The sequence below is a fragment of the Bubalus kerabau genome, chromosome 23 (assembly GCF_029407905.1).
Source record: "Bubalus kerabau isolate K-KA32 ecotype Philippines breed swamp buffalo chromosome 23, PCC_UOA_SB_1v2, whole genome shotgun sequence".
NCBI classification, from domain to species: Eukaryota; Metazoa; Chordata; class Mammalia; order Artiodactyla; family Bovidae; genus Bubalus; species Bubalus kerabau.
The window spans coordinates 22,341,968-22,367,033 of NC_073646.1; the positions used below are offsets into that span (position 1 = coordinate 22,341,968).

At 52.0% G+C, this 25,066-nt stretch overlaps 1 protein-coding gene across 2 annotated transcripts; it reads right to left on the reverse strand.

The window, feature by feature from the left end:
- Nucleotides 1-77: 77 nt before the first annotated feature.
- On the reverse strand, nucleotides 78-24,417 carry ERN2 (endoplasmic reticulum to nucleus signaling 2). Of its 2 annotated transcripts, XM_055561585.1 has the most exons (22): nucleotides 24,334-24,417; nucleotides 22,012-22,117; nucleotides 21,638-21,671; nucleotides 21,341-21,413; nucleotides 16,239-16,311; nucleotides 15,992-16,099; nucleotides 15,568-15,669; nucleotides 13,453-13,717; nucleotides 11,334-11,412; nucleotides 11,094-11,241; nucleotides 10,870-10,991; nucleotides 9,065-9,220; nucleotides 8,635-8,803; nucleotides 3,802-3,886; nucleotides 3,483-3,672; nucleotides 3,302-3,401; nucleotides 3,027-3,226; nucleotides 1,388-1,535; nucleotides 1,171-1,298; nucleotides 532-655; nucleotides 381-448; nucleotides 78-290 (listed from the first exon to the last, which is right to left on the reverse strand). In XM_055561585.1, exons 1-22 carry the CDS (start codon nucleotides 24,415-24,417, stop codon nucleotides 78-80), a joined length of 2,775 nt encoding a protein of 924 aa, XP_055417560.1. The 2 variants fall into 2 exon arrangements, with proteins under 2 accessions (XP_055417560.1, XP_055417561.1); XM_055561586.1 differs by lacking the exon at nucleotides 9,065-9,220.
- Between the last annotated feature and the right edge of the window lie 649 nt (nucleotides 24,418-25,066).

A 25,066-nucleotide genomic window follows, 5' to 3' on the forward strand; every position in this document is an offset into this window, starting at 1 on the left:
GTTCCTCGAGGGGCACATGCTGTTGCTCCGGTGGCCCCCGCGGCCTGGCCTCTGCTGGTCTGTCGACCCGGGCGGGCTCAGCTCCCCGCTGCCCCCGGGCTCGGCCCCCTCACCCCTGTGGCCGGCGGATAGTAAGGCAGGAAGAGGCTCTCGGAGGCGCAGCTCTTCATGGCACCGTGCGTGTGTAGCAACAGCCGTGGGAAGCGGTTGGTAAAGTACTGGACGAAGCTGTCAGGGACAGAGCCCAGCGTCTGCCGTACCTCCTCTGGGAGCTCCCTGTAGTGGTGCTTCTGGAGGGTCGGAGCAGAGAGCCGGGGCTCAGCCGGACCAGGCCTCAGGCCTCCCCACTGTCCAGGCCCCTACCGAGCCCTGGAACACACCTTGTTTCTCACAGCACGAAGCAGGTCTCGCACCGACGTCCCCTTGTACGACCGGAACCTTCTCAGATCTGTGGGCAGGGAAGGCGTTGGCACAGCCGTCCCTGCTGGGGCGTCCCTTTGACCTCCTGGGCCCCCCAAGTCTGGCCTCTACCTGTCTGCAGTGGCACCGAGATGTGCTTGTGCCAGTCACTCCGGACCACCTCGGAGCCTCCTGCCTCGAGCGCCGTCACCAGGGGCCCCTGCTCAGGCTCCTTCTCCAGCCAGTCACTGACGTCCTAGGACCCACAGAGCTGCTGAGCCTCCTGACCAGGATTGGAGGCCACAGGCCAGGAGGGTCCAATGGCTGGGGGCGTGCAGCAGCCAGAGCTGCTCGGCTCAGGGTAAAGGACTGTTGCCTCCTGTCGAGTGGAGCTTCTCTGCTACACAGGGTCTAGTCCAACCTGTGACGGAGGCGCTGTTTTCCCCATTTTACAGACGAGCAAACAGGCTCAGTGACTCAAGGTCACAGAAGTGGAATGTGCTGTCTGGGCATGGGAATAGCATGAGAGATAACTAGGGCTGAAAGGAATGGGGTATGTCCTCACACCAGGGGCAGCTGAGCTTGGAAAGCGGTGCTGAGGAGACCATGCAGGGCTGAGAGGGCAGCGTTTGGGAATCTGGGCTCTGTCTTGGTTTAGATCAAGGAGCTGGGCTGCATGGAACACAGATGAGTCTCTTTCCCCCAGCCAACCTGGTTTCCCTTGCTCAGAACCCGAACTTTCTGAGGCCTCTCTCCATATTTCCAACTGACCTGGAAGAACTGGAGCTGCTTGGCTCTGTTCCAAAAGAAGGGGTGGGCAAGCACCTGGTGAGCAGAGGGGCGAGCCTGCGGCAGGGGGCTGAGCATGGCCTCCACCAGGTTCCGGGCGACGACCTGGTCTGCAGGAGCAAGAGGGAGGGGTGGCTTCAAGCCCGCCCAGCCTCTGCCTTGCTTACCCCCCTTCTCTGCCAGCCCAGGTCACCCTCACCGTGGGCCTCTTCCTCCAGGTGAGCCAGACAGGGAGCCCCCGCAAGGATGTTTGCCTGACGATAAAGACTCTCTCCGAAGGGGTGGCTGCCACCGGTAAGCACATAGTAGAACACGCAGCCTGCAGAGAAGATGTCCACTGCGCTGGTCTGGGGGCCAGAGGAACAAAGATGAGGAGGAGGTCTCTGCTCCAGGAAGTCTGCCTGGCTGCGCTCTGCCCGGGGCTGGTGTGGCAGCAGCCCAGGATTTGGTTCAGGCTAGAACTCAAGGATACTTCCCAAGAGGCATCTTCGTGGCCCTACATTCCCTCCCCTCTGCACTAGTGGAGGGGACGTGTGGTTTTTATCCAGAATCTTTGCACCCACTGAGCCTCTAGTTGAGGTCTCCACGCGTTATTCCTCCAGGTCTGGTGGGTGATGCTGACATGTCCGAGTGAAGCTAGCTGGGTGTGAGGCAATAAGGCAGCAGTGGGGACAGTGATCTGGTACCATCCCCATCCACAGCTGGCCTCTGGCACTCAGCTGCAGCTGGTTGCCTCCAGGGGACTTTCTCAGGTGGCAGAGCTTTTGATTTTGCAAAAGAATCCAGAAATCTAGACTTTTATGTGGAATTTCCGAGGTTAAAATGGTGGCTGCAAATTAAAAAAATCAAAACCCGCACAGGCTCCTAACATCAGTGCCCTGGTTCTTGGGCCTCCACGTTGCCACTTCTAGCTCTCGCTCTACTTCAGGGGTGGGGGTGACTCTGTCTGTTCGCCTGTGTGTTACTCTCATCCATGCCTATGACGTCCCCCTGAACACTGACTCAAAAATCTGTGATCCTGGGTCTCCAAGTGCCTCCGGGGGTCAGACACTGCTCTATGACTCAGTTACATTAGCTCATGTGCATGTGCGCATGCTAAATCACTTCAGTCGCGTTCGACTCTGCGATGCTAGGACAGTAGCCCGCCAGGTTCCTCTGTTCGTGGGATTCTCCAGGCAAGACTACTGGGATGGGTTACCATTTATTCCTCCAGGGGTTCTTCCTGACCCAAGGATTGAACCTGCGTCTCTAAAGTCTCCAGCATTGGCAGGCAGGTTCTTTCCCACTAGCACCACCTGAGGAAACCATTAGCTCATCTGATGCTCCCCCAAACCCTCCAATCTGGGTGGCTCTCCACTCTGGCTTCACAGTAAAGTCGCTGGGGGTCAGTTACTGGGTGTAGGGCCTGGGCACTTGGATTTTTTCAAGCTCCTCAGTGACTACACCACAGTAGAGATGAAAACCATTTTCTAGCTCTTCTCAACCTCGGGACTGTTGACATTTTGGACCAGATGATTCTTGGTCCTGGAGGACCGTCCTGTGCATTGGGTGTCTCACAAGCATCCCTGGCCTCTGCCCACTAGGTGGCAGTAGCAACTTCCTTTTCCCTGCCAGATGGACGACCCAAAAGGTCTCCAGACTTTGCCCAGTGATGGCAAAAGTCACCCCTGGTTGAGAACCACTGCCCTAGGGGAAAAAGGGAGGAGTTATCCCCACTTTACAGATTAAGAAACATCTGGGAGGAGTCACTGAAGGCCACAGAATGGGTGATCCAGAGCCCAGGCAGCAGAGACACTGGGTGGGGAGGCATGGCTGCAGCCTGGGGTGGCAGGACTCACAGGGCTGTCCGGAGGCAGGACCTGCAGGAGCTCGGGCGCCATCCAGCCTTCTGTGCCCGGGATGCCCGAGCGGAGGCTGAAGCTGCAGCGGCCGGCAGGCAGCTTCTTGCAGAGGCCGAAGTCTGAAAGGACCACTCTGCCTAGGCCCTGGCTGTCAGGCCCCGCAATGAGGACGTTGCCTGGCTTCAGGTCGCGATGCACTGTGAGAGCAGAGCAGAGCTGAGAGCTGAGGGGGGCAGGCAGGGGCTCAGAGGGAGGCCGGGAGGGGCCGGTACCTATGTGTAGGGAATGCAGGTGAGCCAGGCCCGCCATCAGCTGCTGCAGCACCATCCCGGGCTCCAGGCCCCAGCCGTCTGGCTCCGGGTGTTCCACGTACTGGGGAGCAGTGAGGGGCAGAGCATCACCCTGCGGCCCAGGACGCCTGGCCCCGCTCCCACCCCTGAGCGCAGGCCTCACCTCCCGCAGCGAGGCCCGGCAGAGCTCCAGGGCGATGTAGTGGAACTGGGGTCCCCGCTCAGTGCAGAAGTAGCGGAGCACGTTGGGGTGCCTGTCCGACTCCTGCAGCAGCTGCACCTCCCGCCGGACCAGACTGAAGCACTCACGGAGGAGCCGCTTGACCGCCACCGCCCGCCCCTCAAACTGTCCCCTGGGTGGGGGTCCAGAGGGCAGACGAAAAGGGAATCGTTAGGATCCACGCCCACCTTGGGGGTTCTTTGAAAGAGGTGCTCTCCAAGGGATAGTGGCCACCTCAGCCCAGCTCCTGGGTGCCACTCACCGGAAAACAAAAGTCCCACCGGCTCCGCGGCCCAGGACGTCCTTGGGGTTGAAGGAGATCTTCCCCACCACGGTGAGCTGCTCGGCTAGGGGGAAAGGAGAGGGGGTCTCAGGGGGCCTCTGCCCATGGCTGCCACCCCGCCCAGTCCAGACCCGTCTCTCCAACCTCGATCTCTCTCCAGCCTCCGGCTTCCATGCCCCTCCAGGTGCCAGACAGGGTCTAGTGCCTCAGGCTACCACTTACTCCAGGCAAGTGACCTAACCACAGTGCCCCGGTTTTCTCATCTGTAAAGTGGGACTATGTCAAGGATCCTGCATAATATTACTGTGAGGATTAATGGAAAAAAGGGTGGGGGGGAGGTCTGCTCTGCTGTCCTTTTTTATCATTTTTCCCTCTTCTGGCATTTCCTGCCCAGGTTTCTTTCCTTTCCTCACCTCCACCAGTTACTAATATAATAAACCCTTTCGACTAAGGTATTGGCTTCAAATAGGAAAGTGAATTTTGTCAGCTGGAAGCATGATGAAGGTAAAGGCTGTGGCAGAAAAGACTGTCCTGGGCGGGGGTTAAGGGGGGCGGGGAGCAGTGGGCATGTGGATGCTGAACTGTCTAGAATTAGTTCCAGGGAAGCAGGGAGCCCCCAGAAGGCCTTGGCTTCCCATTACAAAGGGTGGGGTTGGATTTTCCTGGTGGTCCAGCGGTTAAGAATCCGCCTGCCAGTGCAGGGGACACGGGTTTGATCCCTGGTTCGGGAAGATTCCACACACCACAGGACAACTAAACTCACTCTGCAGCTACTGAGCCCATGTGCTCTGCAAGAAGAGAAGCCACCGCAATGAAAAGCCCGTGCACCGCAACTAGAGAGGTAGCCCCCCGCTTGCAGCAACTAGAGGAAGGCCTCAGGAGCAATGAAGACCCAGCACAGCCAAAAATAATTTTTTTTTTTTTTTTTAAGAAATGGTGGGTGTGATTGGCTCAGGTAAGTGGAGGAATTGGGCGGTTACTGCTCTTCCTTTCGGGTCACCTGGGAGAGACACCTCACAATGACCCAGGCACAGGGCAGGCTCCTGCTCAGCACCCAGGGGGCCCCATGCACACAGTTAAGTGCATCTTGTGCTTCTAGAGTTGTGTGCCCCTCCGTGGTCCTGAGAACACTCTCCCTAGGAAGAGCTGGCAGCTTTAGTCTCTAATCGGCTCTAGGAAAAAAGCAAATGAAAATCAGCGTCAGAGATCTGTGAGCAAAGTATTAAGCTGTCCCTCAGCACTGCTCTAGGTTATTTGCTTAAAAACTCTCTGCTGATGAGATGCAGGCAGTAAGTGAAATGTGTGTACCCTGAAATGTGTATACTCCACCCTCAGGAGTGTGGTCTTGGGGCCATGCTGGAAGCACATCACACACAGGTAAGCTGGGCCTGTCTCTCTGGCAGCTCAGAAAGCAGGGGCAGAGTTACCGGAAAGCCTGTTTGGACAAGCCCTGCTCAGCTGGCTCCAGGTGAGGGTCCCTGAGTGCTTCCGGCTCCTCTTTTGTACCACTCTGTACCACTCGCTTGGTTCTGCTGGTTTCCTGTCTTTTTGCATGTCTGCCTCCCCTGCCTGGATGCCCTCGTGAACACTCACTATGTGCTTTCTGGGTTAGATTCAGAACTAACTCTAGATTCAGGAGGACCCTCAGTGCTGGGATGGAGGCCAGACTTCTGGCCATGAAGTTCTTGAATGCAGAAATAATGAATCAGGAGGCTCAGTCTGCACAAACATATTCACCATCATTTGCTCAGCCTTCTATATCGTGATAACAGAGAAGCAACAAATGCAGGAGAATTTCTAAAGGAATCAAAAGTTGTCACATGGTGGGGAAGTGATGTATGGTCAGAATCCCCTCTGAGATCCCCAGAAATATGTGAGGCACTGCGTTGCTTCTTTTACACGGCTTGGGAAACCATTCAAGCAGGTTACCTACTTCATGGGCATTGCCAAAATTCAAACAGATATCATCCCAAAGTTGACCTGCTTTTGAGTTCCTGGGCTGCTACTTACTGGCTTTGTGAGTCCGGGGTGGGAGTGTCATGAACCTTTCTGCCTTCAGTTTCCTCTTCTATAAAATCAGCATAATGATAGTATCCACCTTGTGAATATGACTTCATACATGCACAATATTTAGAACAGGACCCAGTGTACAGTAAGTGCTATATAAATGTTAGCTCTCAGTTTTAGCTGGTTGTGCCAGCTTGATTGTACTCACTTGCTGCTGAATGTACCATGTAGCCAGCAGTCCTGGAGGACACCCTACCAAGCACGTGTAGATGCATTGGTGGAGGTTAAATGAGAGTGGGGCAGAGCTCCACTGCAGATTTTGTGAACCATGAAAAGGTCCTGAGGAACGTTCCTTTCTCTGCACTGAGAGGAGGACCAAAGGTTCCAAGGTCAGAGTTCCTGACATAGATGTCCTAAGAACACGTTAGGGGCTGCCATAGGAGTGGAGGGCTTTTTTGGAGAGTGGTTCTCGAAGCTTTCCTGCCATCTGCCACATGTGTTTATTTGACTCTTCCTGCATGAAAGATTTTGATACACTGGACTCCAAATTGCTGCATATTGAATGGGCAAGTCCTAGCCATTAACTCTGCCTATACCTCATACCTGCTTAGCACATATTCACTCTGCATATATTTATTAAGAGTGCTGTCTAATCTAAGAATCTCTGATGGCCAGTGTCAGTCACTAACTCAACAGATAATTCCTGAGTCAAGCTCTGGTCCAGATTGCAGCAGTAAGCAAGGCAGGCTTAGCCCGAGCACCGGTTCTCCAGCTGGCCACAGTCCCCACCACTCCCTATTCTCTCTCCTATGTGACTGCTTCACTTCTCTGCTTTATCCACCTGACCCACCCGGAAGCATGAGTTTGCAACCCTCTTCTCAGCTTCCAGAATGTGCACCCTGCTTTCTCGCATTTCTGAACCTTCACCTGTGCTCTTGGGGCCACCTGGAAGGTTCCTGCTCCACTCTGCCCTGCTCACCTGGGTAATTTCTTCTTCTCTTTGGGATCACAGCCTAACTTCACTTTGAGGACACTTCCTATGTCCCCACATCAGAGCTCCATGACCCTCCTCTGTGTTCCTACAGCTCCCTGTATCCTTCCATCCCCATCACAGCATTTATCACAGCACTTAATAATTACCTGTCCCTTCCATGCTTTCCTAGAAGTTATGAAAATACCAAAGTAAAGCTTATTGAAACTTTAAAGAAAGTAAAAGAAATAGAAAGGTTTCTTTTAAGGTGCAGAGGGAACTCAATATTATATAGAGATTGTTACCACTGAGTTTTGTCACAAAATGACCACGCTCTAGCTGGGTATTTTATTTTCTTAGATTCTTCTCCTGAAGCACTGATAATACTTTGATTGTTTTTTCACAGTGAGTAAAGAAGTTTAAGTATTTCATATAACAGGGGAGCCTGGATGAACCAGGGTTGGAATTCAACATCCTCTTTTCTCTTTTCCTCTGTGGGTTAGTGGTATCTATAGCCCCACGAGGGGACTGAGGAGATGTCTGGGGGAAGGAATTCCATCCCGTCAGTAACTGGGTCTAGTAGACCGTGGTGGTGAGGGACAGTAAGGTCTTTTGACAAGAACCACCTGGGACGACATGGAATCTGGGTCATCTGGGGAAAGACTCAGCTTGAGTCACAAGGTCCAAGAAGAAGTGTTTCAGGGTGCAATGGAGTGTTGGGTGGACCCACCCAGAGCCACGAAAGTGACTGGAACTGCAACCTACAGGGCTCAGGCAACTCTGCGGTGGGGGGCTTTCTACAGGATCTGAGCCCCCAGGAAGGAAGCTGCTTTCCTCTCAGCACAGGATGTGGGGGTGGGGGGTGGCGAACACAGGGGGAACTTCGGAAGCAGCATGGGAGCATCCCACCAGACACAGGGCGGACTTCAGGCTGAGTTAGCGGTGCAGCAGAGTAGCTCCAAGGTAGGAGGCAGTGGCTTGAGCAGTGCCAAAGAAGCAGGAGAGAAGCAGCGTGGACTGACCAATAAAAGCACATGTAAGCTCCCCTGGGGCATCCCACAGGTTCCAGAGGAAGCCTGAAAGGGCTTCTTTATAGGATGAAATTGAGAGAAGAGAGGAAAAATGTTAAAAAAAAAATAAAAAGCCCTAAAGGGAAAAGGAACCAAAGGATACCTAGGTAATTTACTATTATTATTATTATTACCAAATAGGATATTCTTTTAACACATATTAATAACATCAGCTTGGCATGATTTAATAATAGTGTTGATGGTAAACCAGTCATATGAGGTGATGTAATGGAGTAGGCGTTATCATTCCCACTTGACAGATGAGAAAACTGCAGCTCAGAGGAGTCAAGCAATTTATCAAAATTAACAGTGGACTTAGATCTATACCAGTTCTATCTGTATCCAGGGTCCCTGAACATAATGACAACAGCAAAAATGATGGCAAACATTTCTAGAGGGCTCCACTTCACAGCAGGCACTATTCAAAGTTCTCTCCTGTTAACTCACTTAGGGTTGGCTTCCCTGGTGGCTTCGTGGTAAAGAATCCACCTGCCAAGGCAGGAGATGTGGGTTGGATCCCTGGTCAGAAAGACCCCTTGGGGAAGGAAATGGGAAACCCACTCCAGTCTTGTTGCCTGGGAAATCCCATGGACAGAGGAGCCTGGTGGGCTACAATCAATGGGGTCACAAAAGAGTCAGACACAACTTGTTCAGTTCACAGACTGAACAACAGCAGTTGTTGTTCCAATAATCTGATTCTGGAGCTAAACCTGCCTCTCTCTTTTCTGTCCCTGACTCTGACATTTCTTGCTCATGTGAGCTCACCTTCAGGGTCTTCCAGTGGCTGGCCTTGCTCTGGGGGATTCTGAAGCTTCTTCTGGCTCTGAAGGGTGGCACTGGAGGGCTGGGGCTGAGCATCCTGTGAGATGTCAGAAGGGCCTGCAGGTGCGAGGGGAGCCTGGTGCTGCTGCTTCTCTGCCAACTGCTGCTGCTGCTGAAATATGGGGGCTGAAGAGGGCTCAGCCCTGGCCAGCCCTGCCCCATGATGGGCCCAGAAGCTGTGCCTGAGATGGCCAGTCCCTGGAGCATTGATATAAAGAGCACAGTATCGAGGGCTCTGGGAGCTGCTAAGAGGAAGGCAGGGGGTAGAACTGGACCTGGGTGAGGGAGAAACTCGCTAAGTGGTCTTGGAGAGGAGCAGAGTTCCTCTAGGAAGACCATAAGATGGACCTGAGGTCAGAGGTGATGGGCTTACCTGCCTCATTAGGAAGAGAATCCATCCTCCCAGGAGGAGAGCAGTGAGACTGGCTGCCAGCAGGTCTTGGGGTCCCAGGCCTGGATACAGTGCTGAGGTTTTCTTCTCAGGATGCAGCTCCAGGTCCGGAGGTTCCTCCCGGCTCAGGCTCAGGAGCTGAGGACAAAGGGGCTTTCACTCTCAGCAGCCCCTCCTGCTATGGAACCCCTAACCCTTCTTTATCATGCAGTACAGGGCTGGGCTTAGCTGAAGGGGTGGAAAGTGAGTGGTCTACATGATGGCAAACCTGGCGCTCTCCGTGGTGCTGAAAATTGTGGTGCCCCAGGAGACCTGGGGTGTCACTAAAAAACCCAGATACTCTTCAGTTCAGTTCAGTTCAGTCGCTCAGTCATGTCTGACTCTTTGAGGCCCCATGAATTGCAGCACGCCAGGCCTCCCTGTCCACCACCAACTCCCGGAGTTCACTCACACTCACGTCCATCGAGTCAGTGATGCCATCCAGCCATCTCATCCTCTGTCATCCCCTTCTCCTTCTGCTCCCAATCCCTCCCAGCATCAGACTCTTCCAATGAGTCAACTCTTCGCATGAGGTGGCCAAAGTAGCTTCAGCATCATTCCTTCCAAAGAAATCCCAGGGCTGATCTCCTTCAGAATGGACTGGTTGGATCTCCTTGCAGTCCAAGGGACTCTCAAGAGTCTTCTCCAACACCACAGTTCAAAAGCATCAATTCTTCGGCACTCAGCCTTCTTCACAGTCCAACTCTCACATCCATACATGACCACTGGAAAAACCACAGCCTTGACTAGACGGACCTTTGTTGGCAAAGTAATGTCTCTGCTTTTGAATATGCTATCTAGGTTGGTCATAACTTTCCTTCCAAGGACTAAGCATCTTTTAATTTCATGGCTGCAGTCACCATCTGCAGTGATTTTGGAGCCCCCAAAAATAAAGTCTGACGTTGTTTCCACTGTTTCCCCATCTGTTTCCCATGAAGTGATGGGACCGGATGCCATGATCTTCGTTTTCTGAATGTTGAGCTTTAAGCCAACATTTTCACTCTCCACTTTCACTTTCATCAAGAGGCTTTTGAGTTCCTCTTCACTTTCTGCCATAAGGGTGGTGTCATCTGCATATCTGAGGCTATTGATATTTCTCCCGGCAATCTTGATTCCAGCTTGTGCTTCCTCCAGTCCAGCATTTCTCATGATGTACTCTGCATATAAGTTAAATAAGCAGGGTGACAATATACAGCCTTGACGTACTCCTTTTCCTATTTGGAACCAGTCTGTTGTTCCATGTCCAGTTCTAACTGTTGCTTCCTGACCTGCCATCACCAAAAAATACAAGTATCTGCCTCCAGAGATTCTGAATTCAGTGAGGTTGGAATGGGCTCCTAAGTAATTCTGATGAGCAACCAGATTTGAGAATCATGTCATTCTGAGAACAGAGCATGCCTGTTCCTTCTAACCTTGAACTACTAGCGACTCTTGTCCAGTCCTCTCCCAGGAGGGCATACTTTTATAGTTTTTCCATTTTCATTTTCTCACTTGATAAATCTTTTGCCACCTCTAAACTGAAGAATAAAGAAAACCGTGACCCGTGTGTCACAATTTAGATAGCCAATACCGTTTTGACACTTGTAACGCTTTTTTCTGGCAATAACAACAAAAAAAGTTTTTCTTCTGAGAAACTGTGAGGTCAGTTGACCCACCTCAAATGTTATGCCTAGAAGCCTGAGGAAAAGGTCCAGGGCTGCCCACCCCACGGCATCTCCCCACAGGCCCTCTGCCCATCAAACACTGACCTCCAAGAAGAGAGTTGGAGCCTGGATGCTTTCTGAGGGTCTGGTCCCAGAAGCCCCACTCCCTGGGGTGGGATGGACTCTCAGCATGGTGGTGTGCAGGACTGGGGGTGGCTCATGGTGTCCTAAGGGGCAGGGACAAGGTCAGGGGGCTGAAGGTGACCTCAGCCTTCTAGCTCAGAAGCTGGGCTCACAGGTCCTTTAAGTTTGAGTGGAAGGGGTCTCACCAATGAGAAGCCACTGGCTAGGGAGGGCCACGCTGCCCGAGGGGTATCTGACAGCAGTGCTGGGTGAGCCCTCTCGCTCTCCTGAGACTTGCAGTGTCACCTCCTCTGTGGTGGGGCCATCGGTGGGGGCCAGGGTCAGGCCACGAGGCTATGGCAGAAGATGGAGAGTCCTGAGTGGTGGCGGGGGGCTTCTCTCCTGCTTCATCCCCTCTTTCCAGCCCCTCAGAGGCCCTTTCTCACCACTAGGGCCACCCCAGTGTGAACCAGTGCTTTAGAGACATAGAAGCCAGCTTCATCCTTTCCCACATACAGGGTCATCCTAGTGGGGGAGAGGAAAGGGGAGAAGAATGAGTGAAGGTGGCAGGCAGTTTCAGTCCCATCGTACTGGTGTCCTTCTATTGTTCCAGCCCACACGTACTCTGGCCTGGGTCATGTGACTTGCTTTGACCAATGAGATGATAGCAAATGAGACAATCAGAGGCTTGAGAAATGCTTGTGCATGGGGGCTTGCCTTCTCATGGGGTTCTTTGGAACCTGAGACCACCACAAGAGGAAAACAAGGTTACTGTGCAGGGTATGAGAGGCCTTATTTGATACCCCATAGGCCAAAGAATCCACTAAGTATGAGATAGGTGAGTGAAGCCATTCTAGATTGTCCAGGCTCAGCCAAGCTGCCAGCTGGCTGCCCAGACCAGAAGACCACTCAGCTGACCCACAAAATCTTGAAAAATAAGAAATGTTCATTCTGAAGCCCTAAATTTGGGGAGTGATTGGTTATACAGCAAAAGCTAATGATACAAACTCTACAATCATTGCTTCTAAATCTGTTTCTAGCCCAGACCTCTTCCAGGAGCTCAGTTTTCTAAATCTGAATTCATCACCTCATTCCTTACCTGCTTCTCTTCCTCCTCCCCTCTTCTTCCTCCTCCTCCTCCCCCACTTCCTCCTCTAGTGCCCCCTACCTTTGAAAACAACAGCACTCATGTGCTTCTAGAAACCTGATGGTAATTGGTGACTCCTTGCTCACAATCATCAAACTTTCTAATCACCAAATACTGTCTTCTCCTCTTAATATGTGTTAGCCTCCACTTATTTCCATCTCCACTGTTTCCGTCCTAGTCCAGAGTGTCTTCTGCCTGAACTAAGGCAATGTTCTGTGCCTGCTTCCTCCCCACAGCACTAAGATGACTTAACACTGTAGCCAGTTATCTTTCTGAAATGAAAATATGATCAAATCAATTCTTTATCTAAAACCTTCCAATGCCTTCTCCTTAACCTTATCCTAAACCCTTCAAATGATCTGATAAGATCCCTGTTTAACAGCCTCAGACCTTGTTCTCCGCTCAGAGTTGTGCTCCAGCCTTGTTTTGTTAACTTACTCTGTTTCCTGGTTGCCATGATCTGTCTCTCTTGTTTTCTCTTCACCTTTTAGGTTTCAACTTGTATGTCCCTTCCTCTAGGAAACTTTCTATGATTGCCTCCTGCCCCAAGTCTTGATTTAGGTGCCCTTTTATACATTCCCATGATACAGTATACTTCTCTTATCTCTTCCCTTATCATACCATATCATGATTACCTCTTTACACCCCTGTCTCTTGCACTAGACTCTGAGATTTCTGTAGGTCAGAACACTGGCTATATTACTGTACTCCCAGAGCCTAGCAAGTGATTGCTACGTAGCAAATGCTCAATTAATATTGGGAGAACCAACTGAATTAATGGGTAATCCCTGATTTTCCCAGTCTGTCTCCTGGCTCCCCAAGATGGGGATACTAAGGTATTCGGTGTTATAAGGAAGGGTCATTTTTAAGGTTTTTAAAAATCAATAAACACATGTGCCTGTGCACTCAGTCGCTTCAGTTGAGTTCAACTCTTTGCGACCCTATAGACCGTAGCCCACCAGGCTCCTCTGTCCATGGGATTCTCCAGGCAAGATGTTGGAGTGGGTTCCCATGCCGTCCTCCAGGGGATCTTCCTGACCCAGGGATGGAACGCGCATCTCCTGCATTGCAGGCAAATTCTTTACCACTGAGCCACCGGGAAAGCCCCAATAAACACACAGTGCCTACCAATCAGAACAGATGCCTGCTGTCGCACTGGGATGGAGATACGGAGGCCCTCCCTTGGCCAGATTTTACCCTACCAGTTGCTGAACAGTGAGGCTGTCCAGGGGTCCTGGGAGCACATGGTGGGCATGCAGGGCACTGGTTATTTACCAAACTGTTTGAAATACTGTGACCCTTGGTCCAGCTATACTGGTCTGTCATGGTTGGACATCACACCTGCCCATTGGACCTGGGCTACACTGGTCAAAATACTTCCAGAAGCTCCTCCCTGGCCCCCAGACAGGGGTACTTACAGCAGCTGGGTGTCTAAGGCAGGGAAGTGGGTGGCCGTGTCCTGGGGGCCTGAGGCTGGCAGTCGGATGTGGCCCCAGCGGAGGGCGAGGAAGTGCAGGGTGTCTCGAGCCAGTGTGAGGTGGGGTAGCTGGCGCAGGTTCTCCTGGTGCCATGTGTAGATGCCCACCACAGGGACGCCCAAGTCCTGTGTCCATAGCACTGCCCCACTCCCTGGGTCCACGGTTAGCAGCAGACCCATCCCACAGGATGCCAGGTAGCTCATGTCTGCCGGGAAAGATGGTGCAGAGATGTGGTCAGGGAGCCCTGCCCTGAGGCACTTTGGAGCATCTTGGGGTGGGGAAGCTGCTTTGAGGGTGGGCTGTCAGCAGGGCCCCTCAGGTGTGTGGAGGTCAGGTGAGATCACTGGAGGGTTATCAGGACATGGGAAGTTCACTGGGTCACTTTGATCAGGCTCAACGGGACAGTTGTGTAAGATGTAGGGGTAAGCTGAGGTCATCCAAAGGCAACTCCGGTGTGCGAATAAGTCCTTGTCACTTAGGATGTGGGGAAGTCAGTCATGGTCTGGCTTTTGGTCAGTCAGGGTGGTCTGGACACATGTGGGTAACATGGGAGTCATTTAGAATGTGAAGGGGGCTCAGTTAGGGGCCTTGTGGGTGTCACCTGTGATGTGTCAGGGTCGCCTGTGTGAATTCTCAGGTGGAATGGTGGAGTCAGGGTCTGGGAGTGGTTTAGGGTACCTTTGGGGTCATTCAGGCATTTAGGAAGGGCAGTTACTATTATTTTTTTTAACACAACATGATTATATTTTAATACACAACCAATATACCGAATACCAGAGTAAATTGATGGCAATAAAATACGGTGTTTCATTTATACTGCATGACAAATGGTTGACACCTTTAGTCATAAATGCGTTCTTAGAAACCAGTAACAAATATATTGATATACTAAGGGAAATGAAAAAAAAAAAAAAAAACCCAAAACAGAAGGAAATGAAATAACACAAGTGACTACTATGGATTAAAGATATATGAAGATGACTGAGCTGAACAATAACAGAAGAAAAGCAATTTCTTTGTAATATTATACTACCCAAGATTGCAATGGCATCCCACTCCAGTACTCTTGCCTGGAAAATCCCATGGACAGAGGAGCCTGGTAGGCTGCAGTCCATGGGGTAGCTAAGAGTCGGACATGACTGAGCGACTTCACTTTCACTTTTCACTTTCATGCACTGGAGGAGGAAATGGCAACCCACTCCAGTGTTCTTGCCTGGAGAATCCCAGGGATGGCGGGGCCTGGTGGGCTGCCATCTATGGGGTCGCACAGAGTCGGACACGACTGAAGCGACTTAGCAGCAGCAAGATTAAAAATCTAACATTTGTATAGTTTGAGGCAGCATACCCCAGAGAAGGCAATGGCAACCCACTCCAGTACTCTTGCCTGGAAAATCCCATGGATGGAGGAGCCTGGTGGGCTGCAGTCCATGGGGTTGCTAAGAGTCGGACACGACTGAGCAACTTCACTTTCACTTTTCATTTTCATGCATTGGAGAAGGAAATGGCAACTCACTCCAGTGTTCTTGCCTGGAGAATCCCAGGGACGGGGGAGCCTGGTGGGCTGCCGTCTATGGGGTCACACAGAGTCGGACATGACTGAAGTGACTTAGCAGCAGTAGCAGCAGCAGGAAGCATGCCCACACAGGAAAGGGCAGTCATTATATCAAGGAGGGTGGTGACTCTAGGGGCAGTCACTCAGGGTCATCTCTCATCTCTGTCAACACTGGGGGTCAGTTGGGGCACACAGATGGGGACTGCTCAGGTGTGCAGGGGTTGCTTGGGGGTCACTTGGGGTCTGAGTAGCACCCAGGGTGACCTGGCTGAGCTCACTGCAAGTGTGAAGGACTCAGGATGCTGAAAGCTTCTCAGGGTACAGGAGGGTCAGAGGCTGTGTGCTGAGTGGGTGACCTAGGCTGTCCATCAAGAGGGTGGCATTCAGTATGTGGGGTTCCTCGGGGGGTGAGATGGGTCTGAAGGTGGTGGGGCTTAGTTGTGGATGCCACTCAGGGTTCCTTGAGTTGCTCTAAGGTGGGGCCAGGGCAGGGAGACACTCACATTTACCAGGCGAGCCATCCACGGGGGGTGCGGAGTAGCGGCGGAAGGTGGTGTTCCAGCGCAGGGCCGGGGTCCTGGGGTCGTGCATGGTGACCGTGTACTCTGGGAACACCCAGAAGCAGGGTTACCAGGAACGCCCACGTGACGCTCCTCCACCCCTACCCGGGGGACCTCATTTTGTGGAGGCAGGGGCTTCCCGAGCACCCAGCCTGGAGGCCGGACTCTGTGAGCATCACCATGGCCGGACCAGGTTTGCTTTGTTACTGCCGTGTCCCTGGCTCCTCCTTCAGTGCTCAGTGACAAGTTTGTTGACTGACAGAGTGATTCACTGGCTCGAACTCAGCGTGGCGAGCAACTGCCAGGCCTGGGCAGAGCCAAAGCGGGGGCTGTCCCGAGCTTGGGGAGCAGCTGGGGTCTGACTCACGTGTCCGGCCGATGTAAAGGCGGGGGGTAGAGGGTCGCTCTGTGGTCAGTGTCATCTGCGTCTTCCCTGACTCAGGGTCCACCACAAACCAGGCATCCTGCTTCCGGCCTGTGGAGGTAGGAAGTGTGCCCGCTCTCTAGATGGGCTAGATAGGGCATGCAGCCTGTCCGCGCCATGCCCCGCTGGCCTGGCTGGACCTTGGTCCTATCCCTGCTGGACTAGGACCCCGGGCTGGAGGGATGCTTACCTGTGTAGAAGACGCCATCAGAGCTGCGACATGGGGAGGCATGAACCAGCTCAGGGATGGTGAAGGGCAGCCTCTGGGGAGCGGGAAGAGCAGAGAAACACATGCAACCTATTCGCTGGGCACAACAATGATCATATCCATTTCCCGAGAGGCTGAGTCACTTGGCTAATGTCACACAGCTGTAAGTAGCAGAGCCAGCTTCCAGAACCTGCACAATTAACCACTCTGCTACATGACCTCCGAAGGAGCTGCAGTAAATCCCACCCCCAGCACCAAGATGCCACCTGATCATTCGCTCCTGGACTAACAACCTCAGAAACACTCGCTGAGACTTGAAAATTTCAGTGGCCATGATGGCCTTGGAGATGCTGGGTAACTGTGCCAGATTAAGAGACACCCAGGAGACAAGGCTGGCCTCCTTGGTGGCTCAGATGGTAGAGAATCTGCCTGCAATGCAGGAGACCTGGGTTTGATCCCTGGGTCAGGAAGATCCCCTGGAGAGGGGCATGGCAACCTGCTTCAATATTCTTGCCTGGGAAATTCCATGGACAGAGGAGCTGGTGGACTACAGTCCATGGGGTTGCAAAGAGGTGGACACGACTTAGCGACTAAGACTTTCACTTTCAAGAGACATGAGGGCCAGATGCAAGGGGTGGTCTTGGTTCAAGTTCTGGACTGAAAACAATAAAGCACACCACTGGGACACTTGAAAAAATTAATGTGGGACTTCTCTGGTGGTCCAGTGGTTAAGAATCCACCTGCAAATGCAGAGGATACGGGTTTGATCCCTGCTATGGGGAGATCCCACATGCTCCACAGTAACTAAGCCCGTACACTATAACAACTGAGCCTGAGTGCTCTGGAGCCTGTGAGATGCAACTAGAGAGTAGCTCCCGCTTGCCACACAGCCAAAAACAAATAATTGATTAAATAAAGTCTTTTTAAAAATGAAACATTAATATGGATGTGGATTAGATAACACTATTGCCTCAATGTTAAATCTCCTGATTTTGAGAATTTACACTCAGGTTGTATAGGAGAAAGTCCTTGTTTAGGAATACACAATGATGCTTTAGGAATAAAGGGGTAGAATGTCTGAAACTTTTTCTCAAAGAGTTCAGAAAAAGAAATTTTATATATACACATGTAATAGTATCTGTCTATATCTATAGATAAACACATGTGCAATATTATCTATCTATATCTATTAAGATAGAATAATATATATTTTATATATACATGTTTAATATTATCTATATCTATTAAAATAGAATAATACAAATTTTATATATATGAAAGTGAAAGTGCAAGTCACTCAGTCATGTCTGACTCTGCAATCCCATTGACAGTCCATGGAATTCTCCAGGCCAGAATACTGGAGTGGGTAGCCTTTCCCTTCTCCAGGGGATATTCCCAACCCAGGGATAAAACCCAGGTCTCCCGCATTGCAGGCGGATTCTTTACCAGCTGAGCCACAAGGGAAGCCCAAGAATACTGGAGTGAGTAGCCTATCCCTCTCCACCTGATCATCCCGACCCAGGAATCGAACCGGGGTCTCCTGCATTGCAGGCAGATTCTTTACCAACTGAGCTATCAGGGAAGACCTTTATATACATATATATATATATATATATGTATATATACACATATATACACACATACATGTAATATTATCTATCTATATCTATCTAAGAGAGAATAATAAAGTGAAAGTGATAAGATGTTTAAAAAAATTGATGCAGCTGGGCAAAGGGAATAAACAATTGCTCTGTACTCTCCTTGCATTTTTTTCCCTTAGGTTTGAAATTATATCAAAGTGAAAAAAAAAATCCCTAAACTCCACATACAGAGCTCTTAGAAGACAGTGCCCCAGGCACAAACATGTACTGAGTCAGAACGGACAACAAAAGAAGGCAATACAACCTACAGCTTGCGTGTAAGGTTAGTGCTGTGATAGGGGAGCGCAGAAGCTGAGGGTACCTGATGCAGGTGGGCAGGACGGAAGGACTGAAGGAGGACGTTCAGTGGTGCGTTCATTCATTCAGTCATTTCACCTATTACTAGCTGGGTGCTGGGGCCCAAGTGCCTTTCTGCACAGAGTTACATTTCCGGTGTGTGTGATAATAAACAAACAAAAGCACATAAACGACGATGCCGGGTAATGGTAACTGTTATTAAAACAAACTCAGAAAGCTAGGATAGAGTGATTAGAGGCGCTATTTCACATAGGGAGGCTAGAGAGTAAGAACTCAATCCAAGGGAGCAGTGAGGCTCAGGAGCATGTGGAGGGCAGAGGGACAGAATGCTGAGACCACCAGCAGGGCCACCTACTGACAAGCCCAAGTGGCATGTTTGAGGAACAGCCAGTGTGCTGGGAGTGGGGATGGAGAAGGGCAGACGGAAGTGGAGGCAAGCTGGAGGCAAGATCACGGGCTGGAAAGGAGTTTGGATTTTAAATTGGGTCTTGGGGGATGAATAGGAACCAGCATGAGGAAGGGGAGCACGTTTCACAAATATTCTGGTTCTCCTTCTGGGCCCTGGTGAGATTACCCTTCTTTTGTGCTTAAAGTGGGCACAGCCATGAAACCCAAGTTAGCCGAAGGGAGGGTGCAGAAGAAACCATGTCACTTTCCAAACTCTTTGCTGCGGGAGAAGCCCAGGTTGAGACGGAGCATCTGACAGCTTGGGTCTGCAAGAGACCATAGTGGATAGAGTCCCCAAGGACCCACATGGGTCACACGGTGTGAGCAAGGCAGCAAGCCCTGTGGATCCACGGGGATGTATGTGCTGTTACTGCAGCAAGCTGGAACCCAGGCAGTCTGGAACCCTATGGGGAAAATCTGGGTGAAGCCCCAGAGCTGGCATATTCAAGAAATTAATCAGTGTGAGTGTGTGCACGTGTGTGTGCACATAGGTGCCCGTGGGTGAGTGAAGATGCTGCAGGAGTGAGCTGGTCCTGATGTGCTTTGTTGGGGCAACTGGACTTTTTCCCAGACGCAGGGGAGTGATGTCACCGACAGCCACACCTGCCCCATGAGACCCGATGGCGGACACACAACTGGATGAACAGGAGGTCTGCTCTCTGCCTCTCTCCTGGGAGACACACTCGTGTGGATCCCATCAGTGGCCGCCCTGTGCTCTGGCTTCCAGTGGGGCTGGGATAAGGGAAGGGGCAGGGACGGGGGAGGGTTCCCTGGGCTCCTCTCCCAGAGTCATCGTGGGCTGGCTGTGCCTCTCCCCCAAAGGCCTCCTGTCACGTGGTCCTCTCCCCAAAGCCCTTCCAGCTCCAGGTAGTGATAACTGCTCCCCCCACTGTCTTAGAGCTGATAAATAGCACCCCATGGTACTACCCTCTCCTACCCTCGGCCCCGTGGGTAGCTCAGCTGATAAAGAATTTGCTTGCAAAGAAGGATACCCCAGTTCAGCTCCTAGGTCGGGAAGATCCCCTGGAGAAGGCATAGGCAAGGCTACCCATTCCAGATTCTTGGACTTCTCTGGTGGCTCAGACAATAAAGAATCTACCTGCAATGAGGGAGACCTGGGTTCTATCCCTGGGTTGGGAAGATCCCCTGGAAGAGGGCATGGCAACCCACTCCAGTACCATTGGGGCAAACTTCGGGAGATGTTTTGGAGAGATGGCGAGGGACAGAGAAGCCTGGAGTGCTGCAGTCCATGGGGTCGCGAAGAGTCAGACACGACTGAACAACAACAACACTAGGCCCCCATCTTTGTAAGTAACCCCATTAATAAAACTTCCTTAAGCTCTCCAGTAGGAGGGTGCTGTCTATTTGCTGCGGCCTGCCTGTTGGACACACCATGGACACACCAACATCTCTTATCAACTCAGTTTCCTAATCACAGAGTAAGCCCGTCCTGGCAGGCCTCCCATGGCACAGTCAGAGCTCTAGACACTGCCGGCCTCTGCGCTTGGCCACGTGACCAGCTTTGGCTGATGAGACATTAGCGAATGTGATACAGGCAGCCTCCCTATCCAGGGGTTCCGCACCCACAGATTCAACCAATTGCAGATTGAAAATATTTTTTTTGGAAAGAAAAAAAAAAAGCTTCAGAAAGTTCCAAAAAGCAAAACTTGACTTTGCTGCACACCTGGCAACTGCTTACATGACATTTACATTGTATTAGGTCTTATAAGTAATCTAAGATGGTTTAAAGTATATGGGAGGATACCTTTAGGTTATATGCAAATACTGTGCCATTTTACATAAAGGATTTGAGCACCCTCTAATTTTGGTGGTGGGAGCTTGACCTGGAACTGATCCTCTGTGGATACTAAGGGATAAGAGAATAAGCAAAGCTTGAAAACTGCTCATGCCCTGGCCTTGCCCCCTCCTGCTGCTTCTGATTCCCTTGTTGATACCACGTGAACAAGTCCAGACTTGTCTGCTTAAAGATGAGAGACCCCTGGCCCAGTGGCCCCTGTCCAAAGCCAGCCAACTACCAACCAGCTTTCAGAAAAAGAGCCGGCTGACCGACAGCTGACCACAGATGCTTGAGCAAGACCGCCCGGCTGAGTCCAGCCTCAACTGTCATCCCACGAAAATGAGTTAAATAAACTGTCTGCATTTGAAGTTTGAGTTTTGGGGCGACGTGTTATTTAGCAAAAAGTAACTGATACATGGGCTTCCCAGCAGTAAAGAATCCACTGGCCATTGTAGGAGATGCAGGTTCGACCCCTGGGTAGGGAGGATCCCCTGGAGAAGGGCATGGCAACCCACTCCAGTACTCTTGCCTGGAGAATCCCATGGACAGAGGAGCCTGGTGGGCTGCAGTCCACAATGTTGCAAAGAGTAGGACATGACAGCAACTAAACAACTAATACATAGGTTTCCCCTAAAAACCCTCAGAGCCCCTAGAGAAGCTCCTGACACTCTCAGCGACCTGACAGTCAGCCTGCTGTACAGATACAGCCAGAGCCAGCCCCCCACTCCCAACCTCGACAGACAGCCTCCAGACAGCCTCGCCCTGGTGCTCTCAGACTTCATCCTCTGCAGGACACTCAGATTCTGGCCCTACAGCCCCCTCGGTGCCCTGGCTTACAGAAGTCCTGATCCTTGCCCATCCAAGCACAGTACGCAACACACCATTAATCCCTGTTGCTTCTGGGCCCCCAAGATGTACAGGCTGCCATCAGCTGGGTCTGAGAGAAAGACGGTCCTGTGGGGCAGAGGAACAGGGGAAAGGTTTGTTCATGCCCCCTGATTCCAAGAGGGCCCCTTCCCTCCAACTTCCCTGCCAGTAGGAGCCCACCCCGACAGGAGGCACCACAGAACTCCAGACCCAAAGTTCTTCCCTTCCTTCCAGCCCACGTGCCCCTCCAGGCAACCCTGGCTTCCTCATCTCCCAGCTGTCCGTGCCCTGAGAGAGCCCAGTCCACTTACTCTGTGACGTACATTGGCCCCTGGATGATGGGATCTGCAGGAACAAAGACACGACCATGAGCAGTCCCCTCCAGACTCTCCGTTGAAAGGCATACCTCACATTGGTACTTACCGTGTGCCAGACACCAAGCGAGCATTTTGTCATGAGCGTAATGTAATACCTCTCCTGTAGGGAGGGTCGTTACCCTTGGCCCTATTTTACAGGTGACGACATTGAGGCTCAGAGAGGTGAAGTGACTTTTCCAAGGCCACACAGCCTGGGTAAATGGTAAAGCTGACTGAAGACACCTGAGTATTGGATTCGAGACCCCATGCTCTTATCCTGAGATGATCTCCCCCAGCTCGAGGTCCAAGGAGTGACAGCCCTTCTTTACCATCTTTCAGCGTCCACTTCAAGTCTCCTGTCTGCTTGCTCAGGGCGTGGAGACTTCCATCCAGGGTGGACACAAACAGGAGGTTCTCTGGCGTGAAGCTCTGAACCTGCAGTGGAAACAAAGCCTTCTGAGAGGCCTGGCACCACCCTAGTCCTTGTTCCAGGCAGGGACTCCCTGTCTCCCAGAGGGAAACAGAAAGAAGGGTGGATGATTGGGAAAGCTGTTGGCTCCACCCCCTGATCTCCAAGACCCTAGAGAGGGGCGACAGTGGGAGCTGGGAGCCTGGCTCCTTTACAAAAGGACATCAGTGGCTCTTACAGCCTCCCTAAGAGACTGATGCTTTTATTAAAAATTTTTATTTGGCTTAGCTGGATTTTAGTTGCAGCATGAGATCTTCCCTGGTGGCTCAGACAGTAAAGAATCTGCCTACAATGCAGGAGACTCAGATTCAACCCCTGGGTCAGAAAGATCTGGAGAAGGAAATGGCAACCCACTCCAGTGTTCTTGCCTGGAGAATTCCATAGACAGAGGAGCCTGGAGGATTATAGTCCATGGGGTCGCAAAGAGTTGGACATGAGTGACTAACACATTCACTTTCACTTGAGGGCTCTTGGTTTGGCACACAGGATCTAGTTCTCTGATCAGGAATCGAACCCAGGCCCCCCGCCACTGGGAGCACAGAGTCTTCAGCACTGGACCACCACAGGATCCAGAAAGAGGTGCTATTATTCTTACCACTGTACTAAGGCTCAGAAAAGTTAGGAAGTTAGGTAATCAGCCTAAAGCCACACAGATAAATGGCAGGACTGGGACTTGAACCACCATCTCTCTAGTTCCAGCACCTGGTCCCTTTCTCCTTGGCTTCACTGTCTGCCTCTCTGGGGAAGACCCATTCTGCGCCCCCGCCCCCCAAACCGGCCCAGCTACTTTTGGTGCCAGCCTGCAGGGGGCCCCCTGGATCAAGGCTGGGGGTGGCCACGGTAGGGAGGCTGGCCCCCGCTGAGCTAACTCACCTGCTCCAGCCCTTCCTTGAGCAAACAGGGTGGGGCTGAGCTCCTAGCAGGAACTCTAACATCCGGGTGGCCCTGCTGCACCTCTGCAAAGGCCACATCCTGCCCCTGGACCCTCAGGTTTGGGGGCAAGCCAATGGTTTTGGAGTAGAGTCAGGAAGCTGCCTCTGAGCCTTCTCTTTTTCCGTCCTGTTTTGTGATCTGCCACATGGCAGGAGGGAGACTGTCCTGGGCAAGAAGCTGCAGACTGAGTCCACAGTCGAGTTTTGTTTGACCATCAGGGGGTTTAAAATTTTGTCTACAGTTAGCTACCAATTTCTAAAAATTGGAAAGATTTCACTTAAAAAGTCAAGTTTCTAATTTTTGTCATTTCTAGCTTTTTTTCTTATTTTTTTTCCTGGAAACACCCAATCTGGCCACACTGTGCTCACATTCCTAGATGGCAACCACGGGGTGGGTCTCAAGCTGGAAGTGGGCCTGGGTGGCACGAGCAGTTGCCTCTGTGTGTGTGTGTGTGTGTGTGTGTGTGTGTGTGTGTGTGTATGTTAGTTGCTAGTGGTGCCTGACTCTCTGTGACCCCATGAACTGTAGCCCTCCAGGATCCTCTGTCCATGGAATTCTCCTAGCAAAAAGACCAGAGTGGGTTGCCATTTCTTCTCCAGGGGATCTTCCCCACCCAGGGATCAAACCTGGGTCTCCCAGGTTGCAAACAGATTCTTTACCATCTGAGCCACTTGGGCACAGTTGCCTCTGGGAGCCCAATAACTGTTCTGGGGGTTATAGGTTAGACTCTTGGGTTGTAGTCCTGGCTTTTCCCTCTCACTGCATTTCTGTAAGACTGGACTTTTCCGCTCTCGGCACGGTTGAACCAGATTCCCATAAGTCCAGCTTACTTATCCCAGAGGTTGTAAGTTCGGGGTCCAGTCACAGGTAAGGGGGAGTGCTGTGATCCCCCTGAATTTGTAAAAATCGGTGTGTGGGCGCACTTCTCCACAGGGGACCTTTGAAGTTCCAAGGAAGCCGGGTTCCAGAAGTTTTAAGAGGCCTGGCAGGAAAGCGAGGGCCCCCTCCCTCGGTCTGTTCCCTCTTCCCACACCCCCACGCCGCAGGAGGGGCGGGATGCTGGGTCCCCTCTGCAGCTCGTGGGGCAACTAACAACTCCCCCAGACGAGGAGGTTTTCTCCAGCTAGGGGCTGACTTGGGGCCACCCGGACCCGGGGGAGGGCGAGGCGCCCCCTGTGGCCCCGCCGCACCCCCGGACACCTGCGCCCCCGACCGGAGCTTGGAGGCTCCGCGGCCGCCCGCTTCTCACCTGGGGCCTGAGCGTCCCGAGGAGCGCCGCGAGCTGGAGCAGGAGCGGGAGCCACGGGCCGGACCCCCCGGCCGCGCTCGCCATAGCCCGCGTAGACGGCCGCCACACGGCTGGCCCGGTCCCTCGGTGCCTCCGGGGAACCGCCCGGCCCCCGCCCGCCCGGAGGAGACTCCGCCCCAGGCTGGGCCAGCTGGGTGCTCGAGCCAGGACGCAACCTCAGCGGCTGTTTCCCTCCTTCCCCTGCCCTTCCCATCGCACTCACACCCGCAACCACCGGACACCCCGCGAAGGATGGCTCCGAGCTTTCCTGGGAAAGGCATTTTCCCAACGGAGGCCCTTATGGAGAATTTCCCACCTGCCAAGTATTGTACCAAGTGCTTTTACATCCGTCATTAACTCACTGACTCTTCACGACACTTCCAAGGTAAAAGCTGAGGCTCAGAACTCGGATTCGAACTCACATGTCTGACCTCAGAGCTTGCGCTGTTTGTTACTATGCTAGCGGCCTCTACTGAGAGATGATGAAATACAAATCAATTACTCGTTCAATAAATATTTATTACGTTAAATTAATTAAATTAACCATGTAATCTCAGCCTGGGAAGCAGGAAAGATAAAGTCCTTGTTTTTACAATACTTACAGATTCCCAAGCGTTAGATGGGCCTCCCTGTTGGCTCAGGAGTAAAGAATCCACCTGCAATGCAGGAGATGTGGGTTGGATCCCTGGGTCGG